The 23,061-nt window shown below is 31.8% G+C and overlaps 3 protein-coding genes across 3 annotated transcripts in view; 2 read left to right on the forward strand and 1 right to left on the reverse strand.

The window, feature by feature from the left end:
• Window positions 1–12,772: 12,772 nt before the first annotated feature.
• On the forward strand, window positions 12,773–13,586 carry LOC111385272 (glutaredoxin-C6-like). The gene has a single exon (XM_023009653.1). The coding sequence runs from the start codon at window positions 12,872–12,874 to the stop codon at window positions 13,337–13,339; it is 468 nt and encodes a 155-aa protein (XP_022865421.1). The 5' UTR covers window positions 12,773–12,871; the 3' UTR covers window positions 13,340–13,586.
• Window positions 13,587–15,291: 1,705 nt separating this feature from the next.
• On the reverse strand, window positions 15,292–19,678 carry LOC111385252 (probable ADP,ATP carrier protein At5g56450). Its single transcript, XM_023009629.1, has 2 exons — window positions 18,988–19,678; window positions 15,292–16,118 (listed from the first exon to the last, which is right to left on the reverse strand). The coding sequence occupies exons 1-2, from the start codon at window positions 19,360–19,362 to the stop codon at window positions 15,489–15,491; spliced, it is 1,005 nt and encodes a 334-aa protein (XP_022865397.1). The 5' UTR covers window positions 19,363–19,678; the 3' UTR covers window positions 15,292–15,488.
• A 1,707-nt stretch (window positions 19,679–21,385) lies between these two features.
• The window catches only part of LOC111385206, a 6,148-nt gene continuing 4,472 nt past the window's right edge, over window positions 21,386–23,061 (forward strand). Inside the window, exons 1-2 of the mRNA XM_023009584.1 lie at window positions 21,386–21,603; window positions 22,160–22,248. Coding sequence (XP_022865352.1) covers window positions 21,576–21,603; window positions 22,160–22,248 — 117 coding nt within the window. The 5' untranslated portion in view covers window positions 21,386–21,575. The remainder of the gene's footprint in view (window positions 21,604–22,159; window positions 22,249–23,061) is intronic.

Genomic DNA, 23,061 nt, shown 5'->3' on the forward strand with positions numbered 1-23,061 from the left:
CCTTCATGTGAGGAAGGTGAACATCGTTATGGACACTTTAATAAAATTATTCTCTTGCCTACAATGAATAAGATAAAATTGCCTACTTATTGATATGATATGAGAATTTTACTTACAATTCTCTTCTAAGAATCATAATTGAAGTTTTCTTTAAAGTGAACAACATAAGAGTTGTCACTGTTGATAAGAGACACATGAGTGTTTTAGGTAAATAATGATTCGGACTAAGAAATAATATTGAGGAGTGCTAGGAGTTGATTTGATATAATTGGAAGATAAATGATTGAAATTGGGAGAAGAACGACTCAATTGGACAAAGGAGCATAACTTGAGGACCAAACTGCAACTTTTGGAAAATAAAGGCGTTAAGATTGCGAAACCCATAGTTAATTCACTTATACGTTGCAATCTCATATTGACAATTTTCAGTCAGACAAGCGGTTTCCTTTTACTAAAACTCATTTACGTAAAGGACTTTGGACATGTTTCTTAACCTAATTGTAGCGTCTTTGAGTATGTAACGTGGACAACCACTGAAGACACATATCATACCTCTCTTATGTCACATGATATCATAAAAACATCCTTTAATTACAAGAACTCAATTCACCACAATTGAAGGAGAAAAACAAACCTAGCCCTTATTTGAGCCTCACTCTTTTAAAAAATTATTTTTTCAAAACTCATTTTTCAATAAAATAATATTACACTTAAGTCCAATTTTTTTCTTAATTTTTACCACACATTCTTTATAAATCTTTTATTCAAAATGCATTCTTTCCTAAAAAAAAAAATGGGGCTCAAACAAAGACCTAGGAAGGAATCCAATGCAAAAAAATATCAAGAATTGTAGATTCAAGGCTTGAGATTGAAGATGAAAAAGAAATTGATTCCACATATTTGTTGTATTTATATACATTTCGAGGATATTTTCTAATTCTTTTGTTGTATTATCATTAAAAATATGTTACGCTAGATCAATTTTTTTGTGTTAGATGAAGATAATACCTTTTGTTGATTATTTTTAATTCAAAGATCAAGTAATTTAGTTAATTTGCATTCTTGATTTATCTTGTATACCTTGTTGAATTATTTGAATGCTTGTGCACTATTTAGGTAATTAGTTGCTTATTCTGTTTTCTGGAAGTTCATGATAGCTTTAGAATTTTGCAATTTTAACACATGAATAATAGATGTTGAGAATAATATATATGATATGTGTAATCATATGGACAATCGTGAGATTTATTGTATTACTTTACATATGAATTCAAAAGAGGAATGCTTAAAATATATTAAACTTACCTCTAAAAAGATAGTTAATAATAAAATTGGAAGACTACCAAAACCACGCTAGGTTACATGGGTCGAGAATTGGAAAGATGATGGTAATAGGTAGATTTGAAATTTCAATGCATGAGTCTTATATTTAATTCAAAACCATCATAGCTAATTAGTCATTAATTTGGACATAAATACATAATTCACTTTCATCAAATTTACAATCGAATTTGATAACATATTGATACTATTCAATTTAAGATTTATTCATTGTCAACAATCTCGTACAGATATAAGATTTCACCAAACAAAAGGCTCAACACAATTTTTTGAAAAATATTTAATTCATTCTACTTGTATAGTACATACATCGGTACCCTATGGGTTAAACAGTCTAGCATGAATACTAATTCAAAATGAGGAAATACCTGCTAATAGCCTAAATAGAATAGTGAATTATAAGATTAGACCAAAAAATATAATCATTTGAAGAATAGCCTTTAAACTATAATCTTTCCAAAAATACCCTTCGTTGAGAATTTACAACCAATGTCATTACAATGTATAAAAACCTTCAATTAGGTCCCCAAAAAAATATAGATCATGAATCTTTAATAAATTTAACTCCAAATATTATACAAAATTTTATTGATCTAAGAAATACAACAGATGATGAATTAAATTATTTAAAAGCAGATCTGAAAAGTTTCTTTACAGAATACTTAGATCCAAAATTAAAATATAAAAATGTTTATATAGATAATAGAGCAATCAAAATAGAAAATAATATACATAAACAAATTCTTAAACTTGAAAGAAGAATTAACAAATTAAATATAATTATTAAGGAAAAATTTTTGACAAAAGATAATGAATTTTATAATTTCTATTGTAATATTAGAAATACTTATAAAGATTTTAATTGAATTCAAAATCTTATCCCTCCGCTACACGCTCCTCCGAAATGGTATCAGAGCCATGTTACGAACCTAAAATTATGATGAACATAGTAAATGAAGAAAATACAATTGAAATTTTTTTGAAAAAAGTTGAAAAACATAAAAAATAAAGTTATCCCTATTTACCTAAAAATACTACAAATGAAAGCTTTGAGGATATATACAAAAGATTATAAAATTTAGAACATAATCTACAAGTAGGAAATGCTCTTTTAGATAAAAACCTTAAAGGAAAAGATAGAATTATAATTAATCCACCTCAAGATTATAGGATAACACAAAAATATAATAATAAAGGGAAAAAAAATGAAGAAAATCAATATATGATTACAAATGTAGAGGAACTAGAACAAAAAATCTTAGAATCTACTGTTGAAGAGTATGATAAATATAAAAAACAGTTAGAAGAGTTAACTGAAAAAATGAAAAATACAAAGATGAATACTAATCCATCAACAAGTCGAAATATAAATATAGAATTCAATAGTGATGAAGAATACGATTATCATTATTATACTACAATACCTCTTAAGGAAGGTATTAATCAATATAGAAAACACAGAAAAGATACACTGGAAATATAAGAAAACAATCCATAAAAGAAATAAATCCAATGAAATCTTATAATGAACCAATCCACACAACAGGAGTTTGGTTAAATCTAGACTGTGTAGATAAAAATAAAGCTATTGAAACATGGATGAAAAGTACAGACTTAGCAATACAATTTAATAAATGGGAAACATATACAGCTTTTGGATTTATAGAACATACATTCAGGGGAATTGTTTTTAAATGGTGGAGAAAGTTAACAGAAACTATTAAAGGAAGAATAAAGTATAGAGAATGTAGAATTGAAGTATTAGATAATAAGAATAGTTTAAATGATCAAAATATACAAGAAATATTAAAAAAGTTTGAAAAAGCCTTAAGAACAGAATTTTTGGGAGATAGATATGCTTCTAATGAAGAAAGAAAAACAAGACGAATATAATGAAGAAATGATAGCAATCAAAAATTTAAGGATATGTGATTTGTGTGAATTAGAAATATATACATGTAAATTTGAAGAATTATACTATATATTAAACCAAGGAGATTATCATGAAAACAAACCTATACTAAGATCTTATTTTACAAAAGTAGCATTCCCATGGGGAATTAAGTTATTAAAAGAATATGAGAAATTACTACTTTTAGAAGAAGAGGATGGAGTAAAAATAGATAGTATTGAAAGTAGGATTGAATTTACAAAAAGAATAATATGCATGTGGTGTAGAGAAGCTCTAGAAAATAAGAAAGCATATAAAATAAGAAAGAATTCATTATGTTGTTAAAAGATATAGGCCAAATTGAACAATTTGGATGCCATAAGAAGAAATATAAATCATATAAGAAATATAAAAGAAAATTCAAAAACTACAAGAGATTCAAGAAGAGAAATTTTAAACCACACAAAAAATATTTCAAGAAAAGAAATTGGAATAAAAAATTTAAACCAAGAAATATTAAAAAATGTAGATATTTCATCTGTAATGAAGAAAGACACATTGTCCCCCAATGTCCTAAAAAGAAAGATAGACAGAATATAAAAACTCTTAAAATTTATGAAAAATTCCAAGAAGATAGTGATATAGAACCAATTGAATATTTTGAAGATTTAAATAATGAATACAGTAGTATTTATGAATTAAATACATCCTCATTAGAAGAATATTTTGAGGAGATTGTATAAATGAATCAAGAGATACAACAAGCAGATCTAGAAATAGAAGTAGAAACAACTGAAGAAGTTGAAAACTCGATAGAAGGTATAAATCAAGAAATTACATTTGATATTAAAAAATACAAAGAAATAACTAAGAAAATATTAGACCTACAAGAAAAAGATGTATTCCATCAAGGATTCTTAGGAATACTACCAAGAGTAAATAAAACAATTGTAAGTATGAATTATAAAAAAATATTTATCAATATAGAAGACACCGTAGGAAAAGCAAGAATTCCTATAATTATAAAAGAATGGGTAAAACAAAAATTATCCAAAATCTCTAAAAATATAAGAAACAAATTGAAATGAATTGAGATAGGAGGAGTCCAGATAATGATAAAAAGATTCTTTAGAGAAGGTATGAATATACCAATAGAAATATATTGTATGGACAACAAAATCTTACAAGATCCTATAGATGCTCTATTAGGAACAGTTGTAGGAAACTTAGTCTATAAAAAGATAATATTTACAGTAAAACCAATTATGCAATATCGCTGATTGATGAAAATATTGACCAAAGTTTCAATCTATATTATAGAATTGGAAACTTAAAAATGTTACGAAAAATTAAGGCTATTAGTATCAGCATAAAATCAATTTTTGCTTTTAGTACTAGCCATCATAACAATTTAAGAAAAATAACTGATAATATTATCATAAATAAAGATTTTGAGGAATTAGCACAATATATACCTCCTAGGAAATACCAGGAACACGAAGTTACTATACAAGAACTTTTTTGGTAATAAATAATTTTCATATTTTTGAACTCCCCTTTTTACAGCAATGGGTTTTTTTTTGTTCGTCTCATATCTTGTTTCAACTTCTTTGAATGTTCCTGATATATAACTTGCAAGTATCTTAGGACAAGAATAATTCTTTTCACATTTATAATCATTATGATTCTTTTTAACCTTTAATACTATTCCCCAGTAATTATCTGAAACATTAGTTTCAAGGATAAAGAAATCTTCTTCTTTTGGAATAATAAGTTTGGGCAATACCTTTAATTCTTCTTTTACCTTCCTTATATTTTCACAATTTTGCTCTTCTCAAGACCATATTATATTTTTTCTTAACTTTGGAAGAAAATAATTTTTTAGTTTGGCACAATTTTCAATGAATCTTTCAGCATAATTTAATATACCAAGGAAGCTTTATAATTATTTTTTATCTTTGATTTCTTCAAGAAATTCTTGAAGTTTCTCTCCAATATGAGATTGCAACTGCAATTCTCCTTCTTTTATAAATAATCCTAAAAATTCTATTTCTATTTTAACTATCTCAACTTTCTTTTGAGAAAGTGTAATACCATATTTTTTCATAATATAACAAAATTTCTCAAAATGTTTAATATGTTCTTCAATATTATTTGAATGAATAAGGAAATCATCTACATATGCAATACAAAAATGAGTAATTTGTTTAATTACCTCATCCATTCTTCTTTGGAATATCCGTGGTGCATTTTTCAACCCAAATAGCATTACATTCCATTCGTATTGTCCTAAAGGATTGGGGGTACTAAATGCAGTTAATGGTTTACTTTCTTCTATAAGCATGATTTGCCAAAAACCTGACTTACGATCAAATTTTGAAAATATCTTTTTATTTTGTACTTGCTTAATAAGGGTGTCATTATTTGGCAAGTAATATCCATCAAATTTGGTAATTTCATTTAACTTTTTATAATTTATAACCATCATGACTTTTCCTCTTTTTGCCTCGCTATGTTTTCTAACTATAAAGGCTGAACTAATATGTGGGCTTTTGCTAGGCCTAATCAATTTGGCTTTTAGCAATTCTTTTATCTGATCTTTAAATTCCTTTTGGTCATCTACACTATATTTCATAGGTTTGACTCTAACTATAGTATCTGGATTGGTTAATTTCATTTTTGCATTTACTTTGTCTGTATTCCATTTTTCTAATAGATTTTCAGAATATATTTAAGAAATTTCTTTTTTCAATTTTTCTAATCTGGTTTAAATTTTTCTGTACTCCAACATTCACTACGCTGGGTTGAGGAACTTTGATGGTTTATGTCTGTATATGCTATTGTAACAGCTTTATTTATTTTTTGTGTAAATATTTTATGTGCACAAGGCGTTGTGAACATATATTTATCAATATATTGTGTAAATGGTGCATATTTTAATAGGAAATTTTGTCCTAATAAAATATCACATCCAATTGTGTTTAACATATACATTGTATCAACAAATACTTCTCTAAAGGAAATTAGAAAAGGTACTTGCGTAGCATATTTGCTATATATTACCTTATTTCCATCTGCTGTTGTAGCAGTGACGATTAGGGATGTTAATTGGGCCGAGCGGGCTCGGCTCGTGGGAGCCGAGTGGGCCTTGCCAGGAGGCTCGGCTCGTGGCTCGTCGAGCCGGTGTCCAAACGGTCGCTGAATTTTAATTTTTTCCCCCTCCCCCTTTTTTTTACTATAAATACCCCCTTCCCCCAAAATTTTTTTTTCATATCAATTGCTCTTTTAAAATTACAACCCTCTCTATTCTCTTTTATTATATCAATTATCGAATTTTTACTCTCTTGTGCTGCAAATTATACAATATCAATTCAATTTTTACAGTTTATTAGTTACAATTTCAATTCATTCAATTCTCAATTCTCACGACATTTATATTCATCTAGTCAAGATTTCATCATAAACAATCACAGAAATGGATCAACATTCATTTGTTGAAAGCTTGTTCGATACAGGATATGAGCCATTACCACATCATGGAGAATCGCCTAAGACTCCGCAAAGTCAATTTCCAAATAAATTTGTCAGTCTAAATGACATATTGATACCTGAAGATGTTCACATTCACGTTCAGGGAAGTCACACTCCAATTGATTTGGATGATATTAACGTTCCCAAAGCGGAACATGAAGATGAAGATCAGCAATTAAATATCCCAGATGCGAGGGGAAAGTGAAAGGCCAAAAAACAAGCAAAATGTTGGAATCACTTTAAGTTGATTTCAACGGGAAAAGTCATTGATGGCCTTACAAAATCTAAAGCAGCATGTAAATACTACCAACAAAGATTGGCATGATAAAAAGAAATTGGTACCACTCATCTCAACCGCCACTACAAATCATGTGCAGCCAGACATGAACTTCTTCCAGCTGGTCCAACACAATTACAATTTGAAAGTCTAGACGCCGGTTCTACAACTTCACCCCTATCCACGTGGGTGTATTCGGAGGACGATACTCGAACCGGAATGGTGGAATTTGTTTCCACCACTGAGTTGCCTCTGGCTATTGCAGACAACCAACACTTCATCTCGTTCGTGAAAGAATATCTACAACCGAGGTACGTTGGGGTAAGTCGAAACACTCTTCGTGCCGATACAATAAATTATTTCAATAATTCAAAACAACAATTAATTATGGATTTGCAACAATGTGGGGGTGTTAAATCCTCCACTTCTGATATATGGAAAGGGGTTAATAAAAGAGCATATATAGTTGCAATTGCACACTATATAGACCCACTTTGGTGCATGCATAAGAAAATTATTGCTTTTAGAATTATTGAATTTCCTCACAATACTAATAATATATATAATGCTATTATCAGTATTGTTAGAGAATATCATTGTGCGACTAAAATTCGATCTTTTACTTTTGATAATGCTAGTGTTAATAAGGTAATCGTCGATAAATTGTGTAGGACACTTCAACCTGATTTTGGTGGGTATTTGTTTCATTTTCGTTGTGTGTGTCATATTTTGAATTTAATTGTGTAAGATGGTTTAAAACATATAAAGGATGAACTTCAAAGGATTTGAAATGCATTAGTATATATTACGATCTCTTCTAGTAGAAAACAAGTATTTGAAGATTTTTGTGCCGAACTAGGGGTGATGACTGCTAAAACATTTGTTAGCGACGTAGGTCATAGATGGAACTCTACATACTTACTATTAAAATCATGTGAAGATTCAAAAATTTAATAACTGACTTTTATAACAATAGACATGTTAGAAGTGATGACGATGGTATGTTAAATGAATCCGATTGGATTTTAGCTTTGAAAGTTAAACAATTTTTGACATCTTTTTATGAGACCACAAAGATTTTATCCGGCGTTTATTATCCCACAAGCTGTATGGTGCTTGAACGCCTTTATATAATTGCAAGAACATTCCATAAATATAAAAATGATCCTGCTTTTAGTGAAATTTTAATTGTTATGGAATTAAAGTTTAGAAAATATTGGGAAGAACTGCCTATGTTATTTCCTTTAGCATGCGCAATGGACCCCCGATATAATATTTCGGGAACTAAATACGTAATTGATCAAATCAATGAAATTTTAATACTTGATACACCTATCACCTATAAGAATTTAGAGCAAACATTATGTGGAATGTATGATTTATATGCGGAAAGAATGGGTGCGAATGTTAGTCGGGTACCCTCTACTGCACCTACTCCTTCTGCTGAAACTGAAGAATATGCTGCAGAAATAATGAATTTATTTTAGGGCATTCATACATTTAGATATAATGCAACTGCAATGTGTTCATTTAGTGCCATGTCGTCTACATCTGCATCTCATCAAACATCGGACGAAACTCAAAATGCGATGCCTGCCGAATTAATTGATTATTTCAATCATAATATGCCAACAGACAGAACAATTAAAAAACTTCAGAAAAACTAATTGAATTCTGGCGAAAATACGAAAGATGTTGGTCAATTATTTCTGCAATTGCGAAAGATCTATTGACACATCCGGTTAGCATTGTTGCTTCGGAGTCTGCTTTTAGTGCAGGTAAAAGGGTTTTGACCTATGTCAGGAGCCGACTGAAAGAAAATGTTTTGGAAACGTTAATGTGTGTGAAGGATTGACAAGACGCTCATTTTCGACTACAAGATAAATACGTTGAAATTGCATGTCGTCAGGTAAGTGATATTTGATTTAATTATATTAATCAATTTTTTTATTTTTTAATCGTTAAATTTAATTTTCTTTAAAAAATTGTACACGTTACAACAAGTTGTTAGTGTATAATTTTTAACCCCGCCTACTTAAAATTGATGTAGCCGGTCCCAAGCCCGGATAAAGGAGGAGTGTTTACATTTTATTAACTTTAAAAAGAAATCGAAAAAATATATTTTTTGTAAATGTATTTCAAAAAATAATTCGTTTTCATTATATAAATATTTTATAGTTTATAAAAAGTATTACAAATTACAATATGATATAAATAAAAATAAATAAAAACTTGTTTTCGTTAAATTATTTGTATTTTTTAATACTTTTTATTTTTAAAACTCTATTATTTATTAACTTTAAAAAGAAATCAAAAAAATATATTTTTTGTAAATGTATTTCAAAAAATAATTCGTTTTCATTATATAAATATTTTATACTTTATAAAAAGTATTACAAATTACAATATGATATAAATAAAAAAAATAAAAATTTGTTTTCGTTAAATTATTTGTATTTTTTAACACTTTTTATTTTCAAAACTCTATTCTTTATTTAAAAAAAAAATTAGGCAAGCCCACAAGCCGAAGCTTGTCTCGGCCCACGAGCTCGGCTCACCACGAGCACGAGCCGAGCTCGTGGCATTAAGGGCCGAGCTGCCAACCCTAGTGACGATCTTCTTTGAATTATATTTACAGTATTCAGATGGTAGTAATTTGGTAAGCATAAACTTATTGTGCTTCCTGTATCTAAGTAAGCATGAAATTTAATTTTGTAATAACTTTTTATATTGAGTGTAATTTCAATATATGGACTCATGAAATTAGTGTTAATTACTCTTTTCATAATAACAATGATTTCATATTTTCATCTATTCTTGATATGATGATTGAATTATCATCAACTGTTGTTTTTAGATATTCTTGACAGATTTTATAAGAACTATATTTCTCAAAAATGTTCATTCCTAGTAGTATAAGAGAACGATCAACTCCATATAATTCGTCTTTATATATAATTATTTTTTTGTATATTCTTTCTGATCCCCTTCCTTAAGTATTAGAGGGAATTTTACATATTTTCTAATTTCGAGATTATTTCCCAAATAATGCTTGAATATATATGGTTCTGGTATTTCAAAATCTATTAAATGACTAACAAATTTAGCATTTACATGACTTTTATCTGCTCCAGTGTCTATGAGGACAAGAAAATTCTTCTTATATCCTTCTTGATTTACATATCTTGTTTTGATATAATATTGTGAACTTAATGGTTCAACAATACTAAACTCTTACTTGATTCAAAAGATTGATTAAGTACATGCAAAGCATCTATAAGAGCATACTGGAGGGAAAGGCTGTTTACTTCCATTCGATTATTTTAAATTATTTACTCGCTTTTACATGTTTATGGTTTAATTAATTTTGATGAACACTTCACAAGCATCCACATCTACTTCTAATAATGATAATAATCCCAAATTATATTTAGATGAGAAAGATATTTCGTTTTTACTTAAATTAGCTGAAAAATCTGAAGACATATTTTCTCTTGGCAAAGAAAAACTTGAAGAAATATATCAAGATATAGATTATTATTGTAAGCATAATATAAGTCTTGATTCTGTAAAAATTAGTAGGGAAATAAAAAAGGTAGAAGATATTATAACTAAATATAAAAATATAGAAGAAGAGGTTTCAGGAGGAATAGTTCTAGGATATATAACTGAGAAAGATCAGCCTAGAATCTTTAAAGAATTATCAAGATACAGAAAATATTTAGAAGTATTTGAAAGATTAAAAAATATAAACATAAGTCCTGATTAAGAGTAATATTAAAAGATACATGATACATCTTGCAAATAATAAAAGTAAGGGTAAAATAATATTTCCAATTTTTAAGGCCATTGTGGAAAATAGAATAGATATTCTGGTCATTCTGAAGACTACCCCAATTCAATATATGACCTCACATTTTTTACTGCTTCAATATAATCGATCGGCTTTAATACTATAATTTTGGAATAGACAAAATCAAAACAAATGTACATTTGGATACATCTAACGTTCATTCTTTGTAACTTTTTCATAAACCTAGCCGTGGATTTGACTTGCTTTGTTTCATTCCATTGTGCATGAAGAAGACGATGATTAGATATAGAGAATTGACCTTGTGCATGGTGACCTACATTGCCACTACACATAAACCCCACCGGAGAAGAAGACACTTTTTTTTTTTTTTTTTTTTTAAATCAACCCAACTATTTTTTCCACTTAAATATGTCAATCAAATTTTGCTTTCGGTTGTGAAATGTGACATTTTCTACCATTACTATCTTTAGTCCACTTCAATTTTAAAGATAGAGGACCACCATTAGAAGCAGAGACAAAGAGAACATTTATTTTTAACTAAGATGATACATAAGAAAAAAATTTATATAAAATTTTCTTTTTACATGTGAAAAGTTAAATGGGTTGGGGTCAACACTGGGGCCCTTCGCCCCTACCACTATAAATAATCAAAATCGAGTTACCGTGTCTTTTTTACGAGTTATGTTTATGGTTGGTGTAAATAGTAAAAAGAAATCATTTATAATTATTTGTTTCCAAGCGTGGAACATCTTATATCATTTGTGAATATACGTATAAATTGGGACATGCAGAATTGGCACGACATGAGTCATACTAGACCTTATCTTTTAGGAACGCATGTTTATTCGAAAATGAAATAAAGAAAATTAATTATTCACCATCTCTTAAAATTTTGAGATGGCTCGTGCTAAATGATTCATTCAAAAGCTTAGGTTACTCAATTAAAGACAATACTTCAAGGCTACTTAGAAGTTAACAAATATGTATCTATTTAGTCAAATGTTCCCATTATTATTTATTTGACTGAAATTCTTATCTCAACTGTTGCCAACTTGTATTCTTCTTTCAAACAAGGATGTTGCCAAACTAAAGAGTTTCGTCATTCGTGACCTAATTAGAAGTTCAAATTGACACGAAAAAATAACCATAAAGATAAAGCGTTTAAAAAATTGCAATTTTAAAGTAATTCAATTTATATCTTAACATTTATTGAAAAATGAGTATTTAAAGAAATAGCAAGACAAATCTTCTCCCTCGTTCTAAGGATTTTAGCTTGACGAAATTTTTTCTCCAAGTTACATATAAAATTATCAAATTTGTAAATTAACAAAAAATTCAAGTCTTGATCTCTAGAGAGAATTCTAAATTCACTTTATATATAATCTTGAAAGGATCCATATGCATGAATGAATATGAAGTTGTGTCTCGCTGAGTCCCCGTTTGGCCTCCATTAATTTTTTTTTATTACATTTCATTTTTCTCTTTCCTATTTTTAATCACATAATCTTCCATAAAATAATATTATACGTAAATCGAAAACTTTTCCTTTTTTTTACAACCACTCATTTAAAAAAAAAACACTAATCTATTCATTTCCATTTTTTTCAAAATGGGGGCGAAATGGAGGTTGACAGTTTCGAGATCAAAATATATTGTAAGTCATTCGATCGAGTCAATATGAGAATCATTCTTAACGAACCTCTCGTATACATAATGAACAAAATAAGAAGTAAAAGTTAAGAAACATATCGTTTTGGGATCTTACTCTTTTGTCATCTAATGCACAATTGATTGATAATTTATTCACGTCTCCCCGTGCCACACAAAACCACTTACGTAATTGTGGTATAACCCACCCCCAACCTCACCCCGCACGACCCCACTCCACCGCAACCCCAAGAATTGCATATAATAACCTCTCTTTCCCATTTCTCTTCCACGTACACATTACCTTCCCCAGTTGCCAGCCTCTGACAATTCCCCACTTCACTTACGACAAATTTTCGTAGTGCTGGCGATGCAAGGCGTCCACCGCTACGGGCAGCTAGCTGAAGGCGGAGTAAGGCTAGAATTGACTCCAACCACCACCTCGCCACTCGCCTTAGACGAGGCGGAGTCAACGGAGATGCGTATCCAGCGCCTAATCTCTGAAAATCCAGTTATCATCTTCAGCCGTTCTTCGTGCTGCATGTGCCACGTCATGAAACGCTTGCTCTTCACCAACGGCGTGCACCCCACCGTCATCGAATTGGAGGAGGACGAAATCGTCGCTCTAAATAACAACCAGGTTGCCGCCTCCGCCTCCGCCCCCGCCCCAAAAGGCGGCGATGGCGACGTTGGAAGGGAAGGTGTAGGTGCACCGGCGTTATACATAGGAGGTGCACTTGTTGGTGGGTTTGAAAGTCTCCTGGCACTCCATTTGAGCGGTCACCTCGTGCCCAAGCTTATTGAAGTTGGCGTTCTTCAAAATAATAGGGTATTGTAATTATTAATTATAAGTTACTTAAAAGCTTGGGATCTTGACATGATTCTAGTTTAATTAGCCGAGACCAAAAAATATATATATTCGTAAAGGTTTCGTTCTCTTATTCGTGTAGTCCTCGTGATTAGTAAATTCTTAGCATGAATTGTGACTTTTTTATGTGGTTTTTATTTGAATTGTAATGTTAGTGGCATATATTTTGTAATGCTTCTTAATTTCAAAAGATTTTATGTAAATTTCTTTATTTGAATTTAAAAGAGCACAATTCAATTGTTGATTTGTGAACCCTATTAATTGAACATATATTCTAAGTTAATTTATGAATATCCCAATAATTGAGGTGAAGAATATTGTCGAACTTTTGTTTATATTTGTTGGAAATTATTCTCAACACAAATCAGAAAACACAATTGCTTTTCTGATATACTTTTTTTTGTGCTTCTGCTTTTTTGACTATCAAATAAGGAGTCCCCATTTCTTGTTTTTCCACAAATATGGAATTTATCGATGCCACCACTCCAGTTTTCAAGTTAAGTCGATCAGACAATATAATGAATAAAATTTAAATGTCCAAATATAGTACGTAAGATACCAAACACGTGATTCATCAGTTCTTATTCCACTTTTTCCAGACGTTTTACTCGATAATTTTCTTTTAGGAGATCTTCCATGTTTAATTTAACTAAAAATTAATTAAAAGTTATGAAATATATGATTGAAAAGTTGATAAAATTTGTGGGCACCATGAAATGTATGGTTAAAATTAATTTTTAAATTATATTTATTTATTTTAGGAATTTTTTTTAGCTAGATCAAACCAGAGCAGTTGAGATTAGCAATATTATATATTAAAAAAGTAGACACCACTTCTTTCATTTAATATTTGCCATTCAATTATAATAATATATTCAAGAAAAAGAGTGTAATTTGAGTCCATGAATGCCAAACCCACTTTGAAAGATTTTTACCAATTAAGGAAAAAGATAGAGGGTGAAAAAAGAAGGCCCTTTGTGACTTGTGAGATGATACCACAAATATTTCTTTATCTTTTTATTTTTCTCCCCTCTTCCTTTTCCTTTTCCTTTGGGTTTGGAATAGACCGCTCCTTATGTCAACAGCAGCAAAACCACTGTTAATACTGCTTATTCACCCACAGCACACAATCCAAAACTCTGCGAGATATTAGCGCCAGCCATGTATAGGTAAGAAAAATCGTGGGTCCACGTGCTCGAAGACGTATATATTGTAGTTTGTTTAAGATCATGTCACGATAACATCGAGTATAAGGATGTTACTTCGGACCGACGTCTTTTGATATTTCGTAAAGAAAGCGAATTCTGAGTGACTCAAAGAGAATAGTTTTGTGTGTACTTTATGCAGTTGTTCTCTCTTCAACTTAGTCTAAAGTAAGCCACTTTTATGTACTTTAATTTTGTTCCTCTTCTATGTCATAGGTGAAGTCATCTTAACTTGGGCTTCTTTATGGGACTTCCACTTTCATTATAATTACCTTTTCTAATCATTAGCTTTTCCTTTTCTGCTTTTGAATGGGTCACGTGATGTAGCAATAAACCGAGCAGAGTCTACCAAAAGAATGTAAGTACACAATTGATTTTCTACGTTGTATTTTACATAGTTTTCTTTGATAAAATATACACGTGGATATTTTCCTCATTGACGTCGCTAAAGAAGTGACACAGTCGAGTTAGATCAACGGTCTTAAAAGACATAAATAAATAGGAAAATGCTGTATGTACACCTTGTGGTGTTCACACGACTTTACACCCCCCTCACATGGAGGGGAGCCTACGAATATTTTATTACATGTGGAAACCCCCTTCATGTGAGGAAGGTGTAAAGCCGTGTGTACACACAACACAACCCAAATAAATAACGCACAAATGTAGTGGTTCACTAGATAACAACAAAAGAAGATGAATTTGTTGACAACAATATTCCAACAAAATTCCGCTCAATTATTCAAAAAATCGTGTTCAACAAGGGAAACATGGAATACTAATTCATTTGTGCATATTTCAACTATCAATCATATCAAATTGTTCATATGCATGCTACAACATAAATTGGACTGTAATCGCATAATTCTATTCTAAGTCTGAGGGTCGAGACGAATACAATTTACCAGAATATGCTATAATCCGCTCCAATCCAAAATCTTCTTGACCTCGTCGTACAAAACCAAAACAGCTGCTGCACCAGTACTCCTAAATATATTCGACAGTGCTCCACGATAAAATGAGGATAAACCCTCCGTATTGTATATCTTCCTCCAACAATCCAAAGTGCTACGGTACATTGGCCGTTCTAAGCCCGACTGCATCATCATCCGCCTTCGAACGGTATCTAATGGATAGGACAACAATCCAGCAGATGTCGTAACTGCCTGAGCCACAGCCCAACGCTTCAACAATGGGACATCTAGCTCGGATTTTTTGGACATGATCTCTTTTATGGTATCAAAACCACCAAAATATAGGCCCCGATGTACTACCATTCCCTGCAAAGAGGCAGGAAGTCCTCTGTAAATCCCTGGAATTCCATCTTTCTCACGTATGGTACGCAGGAAATGACGTATGCCCCTGAATTGGCGAGCTTCTGTTCTTCCAAGGTCAGCAGCAAGGCGTGTATGGGCAATATCAAGTGGATAGATAATGATTAATGTTGTGCAACCAGCTGCGGACCCCGCAAGGAAATTGGCAGACGGACCAGATAAAAAGCCACCTTCTTTTGAGTAGCCGTGGAGAATGTTCCGGTATAGATCCTGTTAACAGATGCACATAGATGACTCTGATTGTAATCGTTATAAAATATCACTATCCTCATCAACTTCTTATCATGTTCGAGAAATTTAACCAGGCAACAATATGATAAAATTCCAAGGAACAAAATAAGCACATTTACGAGAGCAAGACAATCTCAAAAATGGTTAGAATGGGGAAACGGAGACCGTTACATAGCATGGGGATGGCCAAAAAATTCATTTTTGGAATCTTTAAAAGATGTAACTCTAGATTCCCCAGGTTATTGGGAATGGAACTTACTTCTTTCTTAGGCCACATACATATCGTTAGTAAACTAAATTAAGAATTTCCAGACAAATAAACATAGACTTAAAAACCCAAAAGTAGAAAGGAAGTAGAACATTTTATCACTACAGCTAAAGGGGAGACGTTTCGTAACTCACAAGGTCCTTAAATGCATACAAGAAAAAAAGAAGCAAATCAAAGATTTGATATGCACAAAAGCATTACAAGCTTGATGCTGCTTCCTTAGGTAATGGTGTATGTTCTTTTCCTGTGCGCGTGAGAGAGAGAGAGAGGGGTGATCTTGACCAAGAACGCTTCTTTTCCAACATACGAGATTTCTATAGGAAGTTTGTTAGTTTAAACCAGCCACTTCACTAAAGAAACTGCTGCATTCACTATAGATCGAACTTAACACCTATGCAAGACCATGGTGAGGAATGCATACACCCTTCCACTTCTCACAGATATGTCTGTGTATTTGCAAGGTACCAACACTGATGTCTGTATATTGATGTTGTCAATAGATATCCTACTTTATCCAACTTCTTGAAGTATAAATCTCTTTGTTTTCATATAATCATATAGTGGTTCTGAAGTAAATCTTAAGATCGTTTAAAAGTATCTTCAAACTCAGTTTATGTGCCATATTACATTCGGGGTAAGAAATTGCTGCTGAATGTTCCTTCTCTCTAGAAAAAAGCAAACAAAGAATATGTTTCTCTTCAACTAAAATATGAAATCATAGACCAAGTTACTTTTTGATATCAACAGACAATGGACTGTCAAAAATATAATAATCAAAGCTTTTGGATAATACCTCCCAACAATATATCAATAAAAAGAATTAAGTACTCTCCATGTTACTGGGGATATCATGGATCACAAGAATTTTTGTTGAACACTACATGACAAATGTATTCATACCCTCTTCCCTAAAATATAACAGTAAAAGAAGTACTTAACCAGGTAGTCATACATCGCGTACAAAAGGCAACTAGGAAATTCAGTTCCTCATACAGAGTAAAGTCGTTTATGGTTTCGATATTGACTAGTATCTTATTCTTTCATGTTTCATCCGACGAGAAAATGAAAGACACGCTGCAGCGGAGGTTTCGCTTATGTTCAAAGGGTAATGGTTGGTCAATGTCATAGGACAAAATAATAAATTCCAGTCTTCCACCATAAATTGAACTGCCCTTGGCAGAAGCTTAGCTAAATTACCATCCGAAGTACCTTGCTTCATAAGAATATAGACATTTCAAATTTGAATGTGGACTTTGACTTCTTTTTATGCTTTTTCTTGTTTTCCAATCATTTCAACCATAATCATCACAGTTCAGTACATCCAATGGCCACACCCTTTCTTGCTTTTTTTAATGGCCGATGACCACTTTTTTTAAGATTAGCTTGCCAAAACAGATTTTTTGGTTCTACTCCAACTGATCTCATTAAATTCTTCCCTGAAATTGCACAAGTTATGTGAGCAACATTATTTTTGCTTCAGTCAGAACTCAGACTGACGGCCAGTATACGTAGCTGGCAACATCATAAACAATTTATTTTACCAGAAATTGAAAAAGTGCCATATTGTAGTACTCCTTCATAGACACAGCCGAACACAAACAAGATTCACATTTCTCAGTCGTCTACTTATTAAGAGAGTTCAATCAAACTCTACACATGGTATGAAATTTATTTTGTCCTCTGAGAAACTACACTCAGCGCAGAAACTAACTGCTGACGACTTATCCACAACACGACACGCGTTAGCCTAACATCTCTCTAATCTCAATTGTCATTACAAAACCAACACTTGATTACCATGCTAGAAAGCTCATTTATGGACAAAGGCTGGCAGTATGCAAACAGATGTAGCCTAACAACAATGGATAAGACGAGCTCATCAAAAAAGACTAATTCGATTGGTTCAGCTGCCTTAACTTAGTGCTAGAAGTCACCTTATCAGGTACAATACTTCTAATAAAAAAAATTACAATTTAGAGTTCTTGAACTGAGACATTTTCAGCAGACGTCAAAATCTAAATTTACTGTTTCACCAAAATTATACATTCTAACTATCATTTATCAAGAGTATACAGCCCCGCAAAAACTTCGCTGGATTTTCTGCTCTTATGTCAAACATGAACGTGCATTCAAGATCATTGTATCTCAGGAACAGAATACAAAGGAATTTATGCTACATTTTTATACCATCAAATTGGATTGGATATGATGATCCATTCAAACTTAAAAACTTATTCTGACAGGTTGCGAATCAAAGTTTACTATTCCATGCCACCAAACACAGCAATGAAACAACAAAAATTGGATGTCGAGCTTTACATGAACAAAGACATAAATTTCCCACATAAGTACCATTTCTTGAAAGTAAATTAAGTGAAAACATTAGAGCACTAAACACAACACAGCATGTATACCGTATACGAATCACTGTTGTAAAATCGACAAAGCACACGTTTTTTTTCTGTACAAATCATAGTATCTTGAAAATTCGACCATCCTATGCACACACAATCCACCATAAATCCAACATATTAAAAAAATAAATAAATAAACTACAGATTGAATATTTGTCATTTTTACCTTGAGAGAGAAATTGAGGGCAACAGATGGGTAATATCTGATGACACTGCTGCCATTGCCTCTCCACAGGGACAGAAATCCTTCTTCTCTCACCGTACGAACAATGCAATCTACCATCCCTTTGAACCTCCTATGGGGCCCACCTGTCAAAATTGCCGTGTTACTCTCCTGGGTCTGCAGCAGCAATTTGGCCCTCTCTATGGGTGCCACAATCGTGTGCACCACACCACCCATCAATGCCCCCGCCATTAAATCCCTGTGGAAGTTGCTCAGCCAATCCGTCGCCCCAGATTGCTTTCTTGAAATAACGAGCTCTGATGACTCACCGCCACCGCTCTTCCCTTTCCCTTCACCTTCTTCCACGGCCTCCACCATAATGGGCACCTTAAAAAACACACAAAAATATGAACAGTTTTCCGATTTCTCTTCAGATGTATAATATTTATTGCGAGACGAAAGTGTATTCCTATATGTTATGCATTAATTTAGGGTATTTTATGGTCGTTTGTTTGGGAAAGGTACGCAAACTCGAATACAGGTTTTTTCTTTTCTTGATTCTGTTTCTGATTTTTCCTTCTCGCGGGTTTTTATTTCTGTAAATTGTGAGTTTGCAGCGTCTTTGAACGGAATTCTAGAGTGGGCCGTTGTCCATGTCTCGATATTGATATAATTGTTCGGGGTTGAATATGGATTAGGATGGTAGATTCTGCTCGTTTTAGTATGATAATTTTGACTTTTATTAAGTCCTAAAAATTTGAGGAGACACAAAGCCGTGTTAATATTAGTCTATGAAGCAACATAGTAACATTAAGTGTCTCTTTGAGCCAAATTATTCAAAAAAAAAAAAATGCATTCTTAAACAGTAATTTGATATCATTTCAACCACACATTTTTCAATAAAATAATATTACATACAAATAAAAAAAAATTTCTTATTTTTTAACCACACATTTCCCATCAATACACTATTCAAGAATGTATTATTACCAAAATAATGTGGCTCAAATACCCCCTAAATTCATAGCTCCAATTTTCATATTCAATTAAGTTTATGCGGCGTTGTTTAAAATTTTGATAAAAATCTAAATTAAACTCAGCAATTAATTTTAAATGCTCATTTCGTGAGTTCGATAATTTTTATTAATTTTTCAATCACATATTTTATTTAAATTTATCAAAATAAACTAAAAATATGATCATTAACTATACCAAACAATGAATAAATAAAATTTGTACCAAAATATCATCTATCATTGTTTGTTCTCTATTTTCTAAAGCTCTTTTTTTTTTTTAAATTTATTTCTAACTACCTATTTCACGAGACACGTAGCTTCTATAAACTTTTCAAAATTTATTAACAATATAATTTTTAGTTAAATCAAATAGCGATTTGATGACACTACTTTACAACATATATTGATATTTAGTACGGTATGTTGCGTACCATTGTACTTTTCGCGATGTTAGTATGTTTCTTAATCCTTAAAATGGATGTTTGCTTCTTCTTTTTTCAACCGTTTGTACACATAATTTCAGTAAATGAAGTTTACACTTTATATACGCCGCGAGGAGAATACAGCAGCTCACAAGCTTGCCTCTTTTGCTATTAACTATTTATAGTCCATTCTTTAAGTCTTTGATTAATTGTTTTCTCTATTTCTATCGCCGTCATTTTTAACAATGGAGCATGCAAGCTTATGCGTCTAATTTTTAGTTCACAAATACTGATTATCTTGCTGTAAGAAACTTTTAGGAAAAATTCGAATGAAAATTTAGGTCTTTGCCCACCTTTTCTTCATCGTTGAACAAAGGGAAAATGTGTGCAGGAGCAATAATTATAAAAGGAGAGAATTTCTTAAAGTCTCTCTTCGCGAGAGAATGTTGGCATCATATTTACATCAGTTTTTCCAACTAAACTAAGCATTTTTTTCTTTCTCATTCAGAAGACTTAATCCAATACTCTGACTTCAGTGATGAGAACAATCTCTACATTCCAACGCTCTAATGAACAACAATTCTCCACCTTACTATATTTAGAAGAGTGGTTGATGGCTTCGGGAATTACATTTGTAACTTAATGTTATGTTCACTCAACGATATTCTATGTTTCTAAGAGTTCCATCCTCTACGTAGTTTATGTCTAGGGAGCAAACTTGATAGGGCACAATAGATGATTATTCCTCATGCAAGGAGCGCTTCCTCTAGATAATATGGAATATGTCCGAATTTCCTATTCTTTCTTCTCTCTGTTGCTTAAATTTCCAAAAATTAAAGGAAAAATAAACAACTGATTAGACCGGTTCAATCTGCTATTGGCGGTCCATGAACCAAACATTCCTCGTGGCTGGAACCCAACTATACTTTTAAACGGGTCATTCAACCTTGCAAATTGGGCCTGCAAGTGGATCAGGGCTTATCCACCCATTTTGAGAATCCTCAAAGAAATTCAGATTTATCTTTTTATTTCCATGATAGACCCAAATAAATTCTTCATTGATTGAACGCGATTTTAGTGCACGGAAACAGGATTACTGACCTGCAAGCACTGCCATTGTAATTCGTATGCGTTGAAGAATCCCACATATCAAATGGTTCGGACTTCAAATTCCAGTTCGGGTGAGTGCTTAGCAACGCATGCCAGAGTTACTTTTTCAGAATTTCAAAACGCTTGAATATTACTGCTTCTATTTCAAGATTTAGGGGGAAAAAACGAAGAAAAAAGAAATCCCATAATTGTTTATGAATCCTAGGATGATCATATTGATTTTTTTGTGAGTTATGGACCTATGAGTTTTCCATTCAAAAAGTCCAAGATTGTGTCCTTTTTTTATATATGTTTTGTGTTTCTTTGTTTTTTATTCTTTTATAATTTTCTATCGATTATTTCGAGTAATTTGTTTTTCCGAAAGCTGAAAATGGTAGACCTTCTTATGTATTTTTGGATATAAATTGCCATCATGTTACTATGCAATTGTGTTATTGCTTGCAGCTATTAGTAGACTAGAAAAAGAGGTGAAGAATGAATACCTTTTTATTGAAAAACATATATTTGTTTCTAACCTCATTTTTGGTTTCTGTACAAGTTGTCAATTTAATAACTAGCATTCCGTGTTTGATTCCTTTTTCTATTTTTTTGTTTTGTTTTCTGTAAATTTTGTAATTTATTGGGCAGTGGCTGAACAAACGAAGCTGGTAATACAGAACAGCCATGGTGAGAAGCTCGTTGGGATATTCCATGAAACGGGCTCTCCGGAGCTTGTAATTATATGCAGAGCCGATCCTGTGTCTAATGGGCCCTGAGGCGAACGATGAAAAGTAGGCCCCCAGCGACAAAATTCAAAGGTGTATTATGCGACTTATTGCTAACTTAAAAAACTAACATTAAAACAACAACGAAATATATCATAGAAACGATTTATATTATAAACCATCAAACCAAAAATTTCAAACAATTAGTTAAATACTATTCGTCTTGCTGTTTTAGAGGCAAAAATATCAATCAAATCTGAATAACTTAACTGCTCAACCATTTCTTTTTCTATTGATAACATAGCCAATCCGTTTAATCTTTCTTGCGACATAGTTGATCGGAGATAGGTCTTGATCAACTTTAATTTTGAGAAACTTCTTTCCACAGATACAACTGTAACCGGTATGGTTAACAAAATTTGGTAAGCAGTATAAGCATTTGGAAAACAAACATCCAATGTCTTCAAATATTGTAGCACTTCAATTGCTCTTGTTGCTTCACTTGGTATATAACATCTCAAGACTTGTAACTCCGAACATAAATCATCTCCACTAATATCCGAACGCCCATTATGTTGAAGATATTTCTCAAGATTCAAACAAGATTTCAACAAACTTGAAAAAGTTGCGTCCCTTAACCTCTTCAAACTTAACAAAAATCCAAATGTGTCATCATATTATTTGAATTGTTCAAATCGAGTCCTCATAGAAGATAGAGCTTGATCAATTATAAAAATAAAGTACTCAACTCTAAAAGATTCTTCTGCTGGTTGTTTTACCTCATCACTACCACTTTCATCAAATTGTTTTTTCTTCGAATTATGC

Source organism: Olea europaea, unplaced genomic scaffold, assembly GCF_002742605.1.
Source record: "Olea europaea var. sylvestris unplaced genomic scaffold, O_europaea_v1 scaffold311, whole genome shotgun sequence".
Lineage (NCBI taxonomy): Eukaryota > Viridiplantae > Streptophyta > Magnoliopsida > Lamiales > Oleaceae > Olea > Olea europaea.

Coding starts and splice junctions, on each gene's coding strand:
- LOC111385252 (XM_023009629.1), bottom strand. CDS start 19,362: ATGGTGGAGGCCGTGGAAGAAGGTGAAGGGAAAGGGAAGAGCGGTGGC. Junction 16,119..18,987: donor CCCTCAATTTCTCTCTCAAG/GTAAAAATGACA, acceptor ATCTGTTAACAG/GATCTATACCGGAACATTCT.
- LOC111385272 (XM_023009653.1), top strand. CDS start 12,872: ATGCAAGGCGTCCACCGCTACGGGCAGCTAGCTGAAGGCGGAGTAAGG.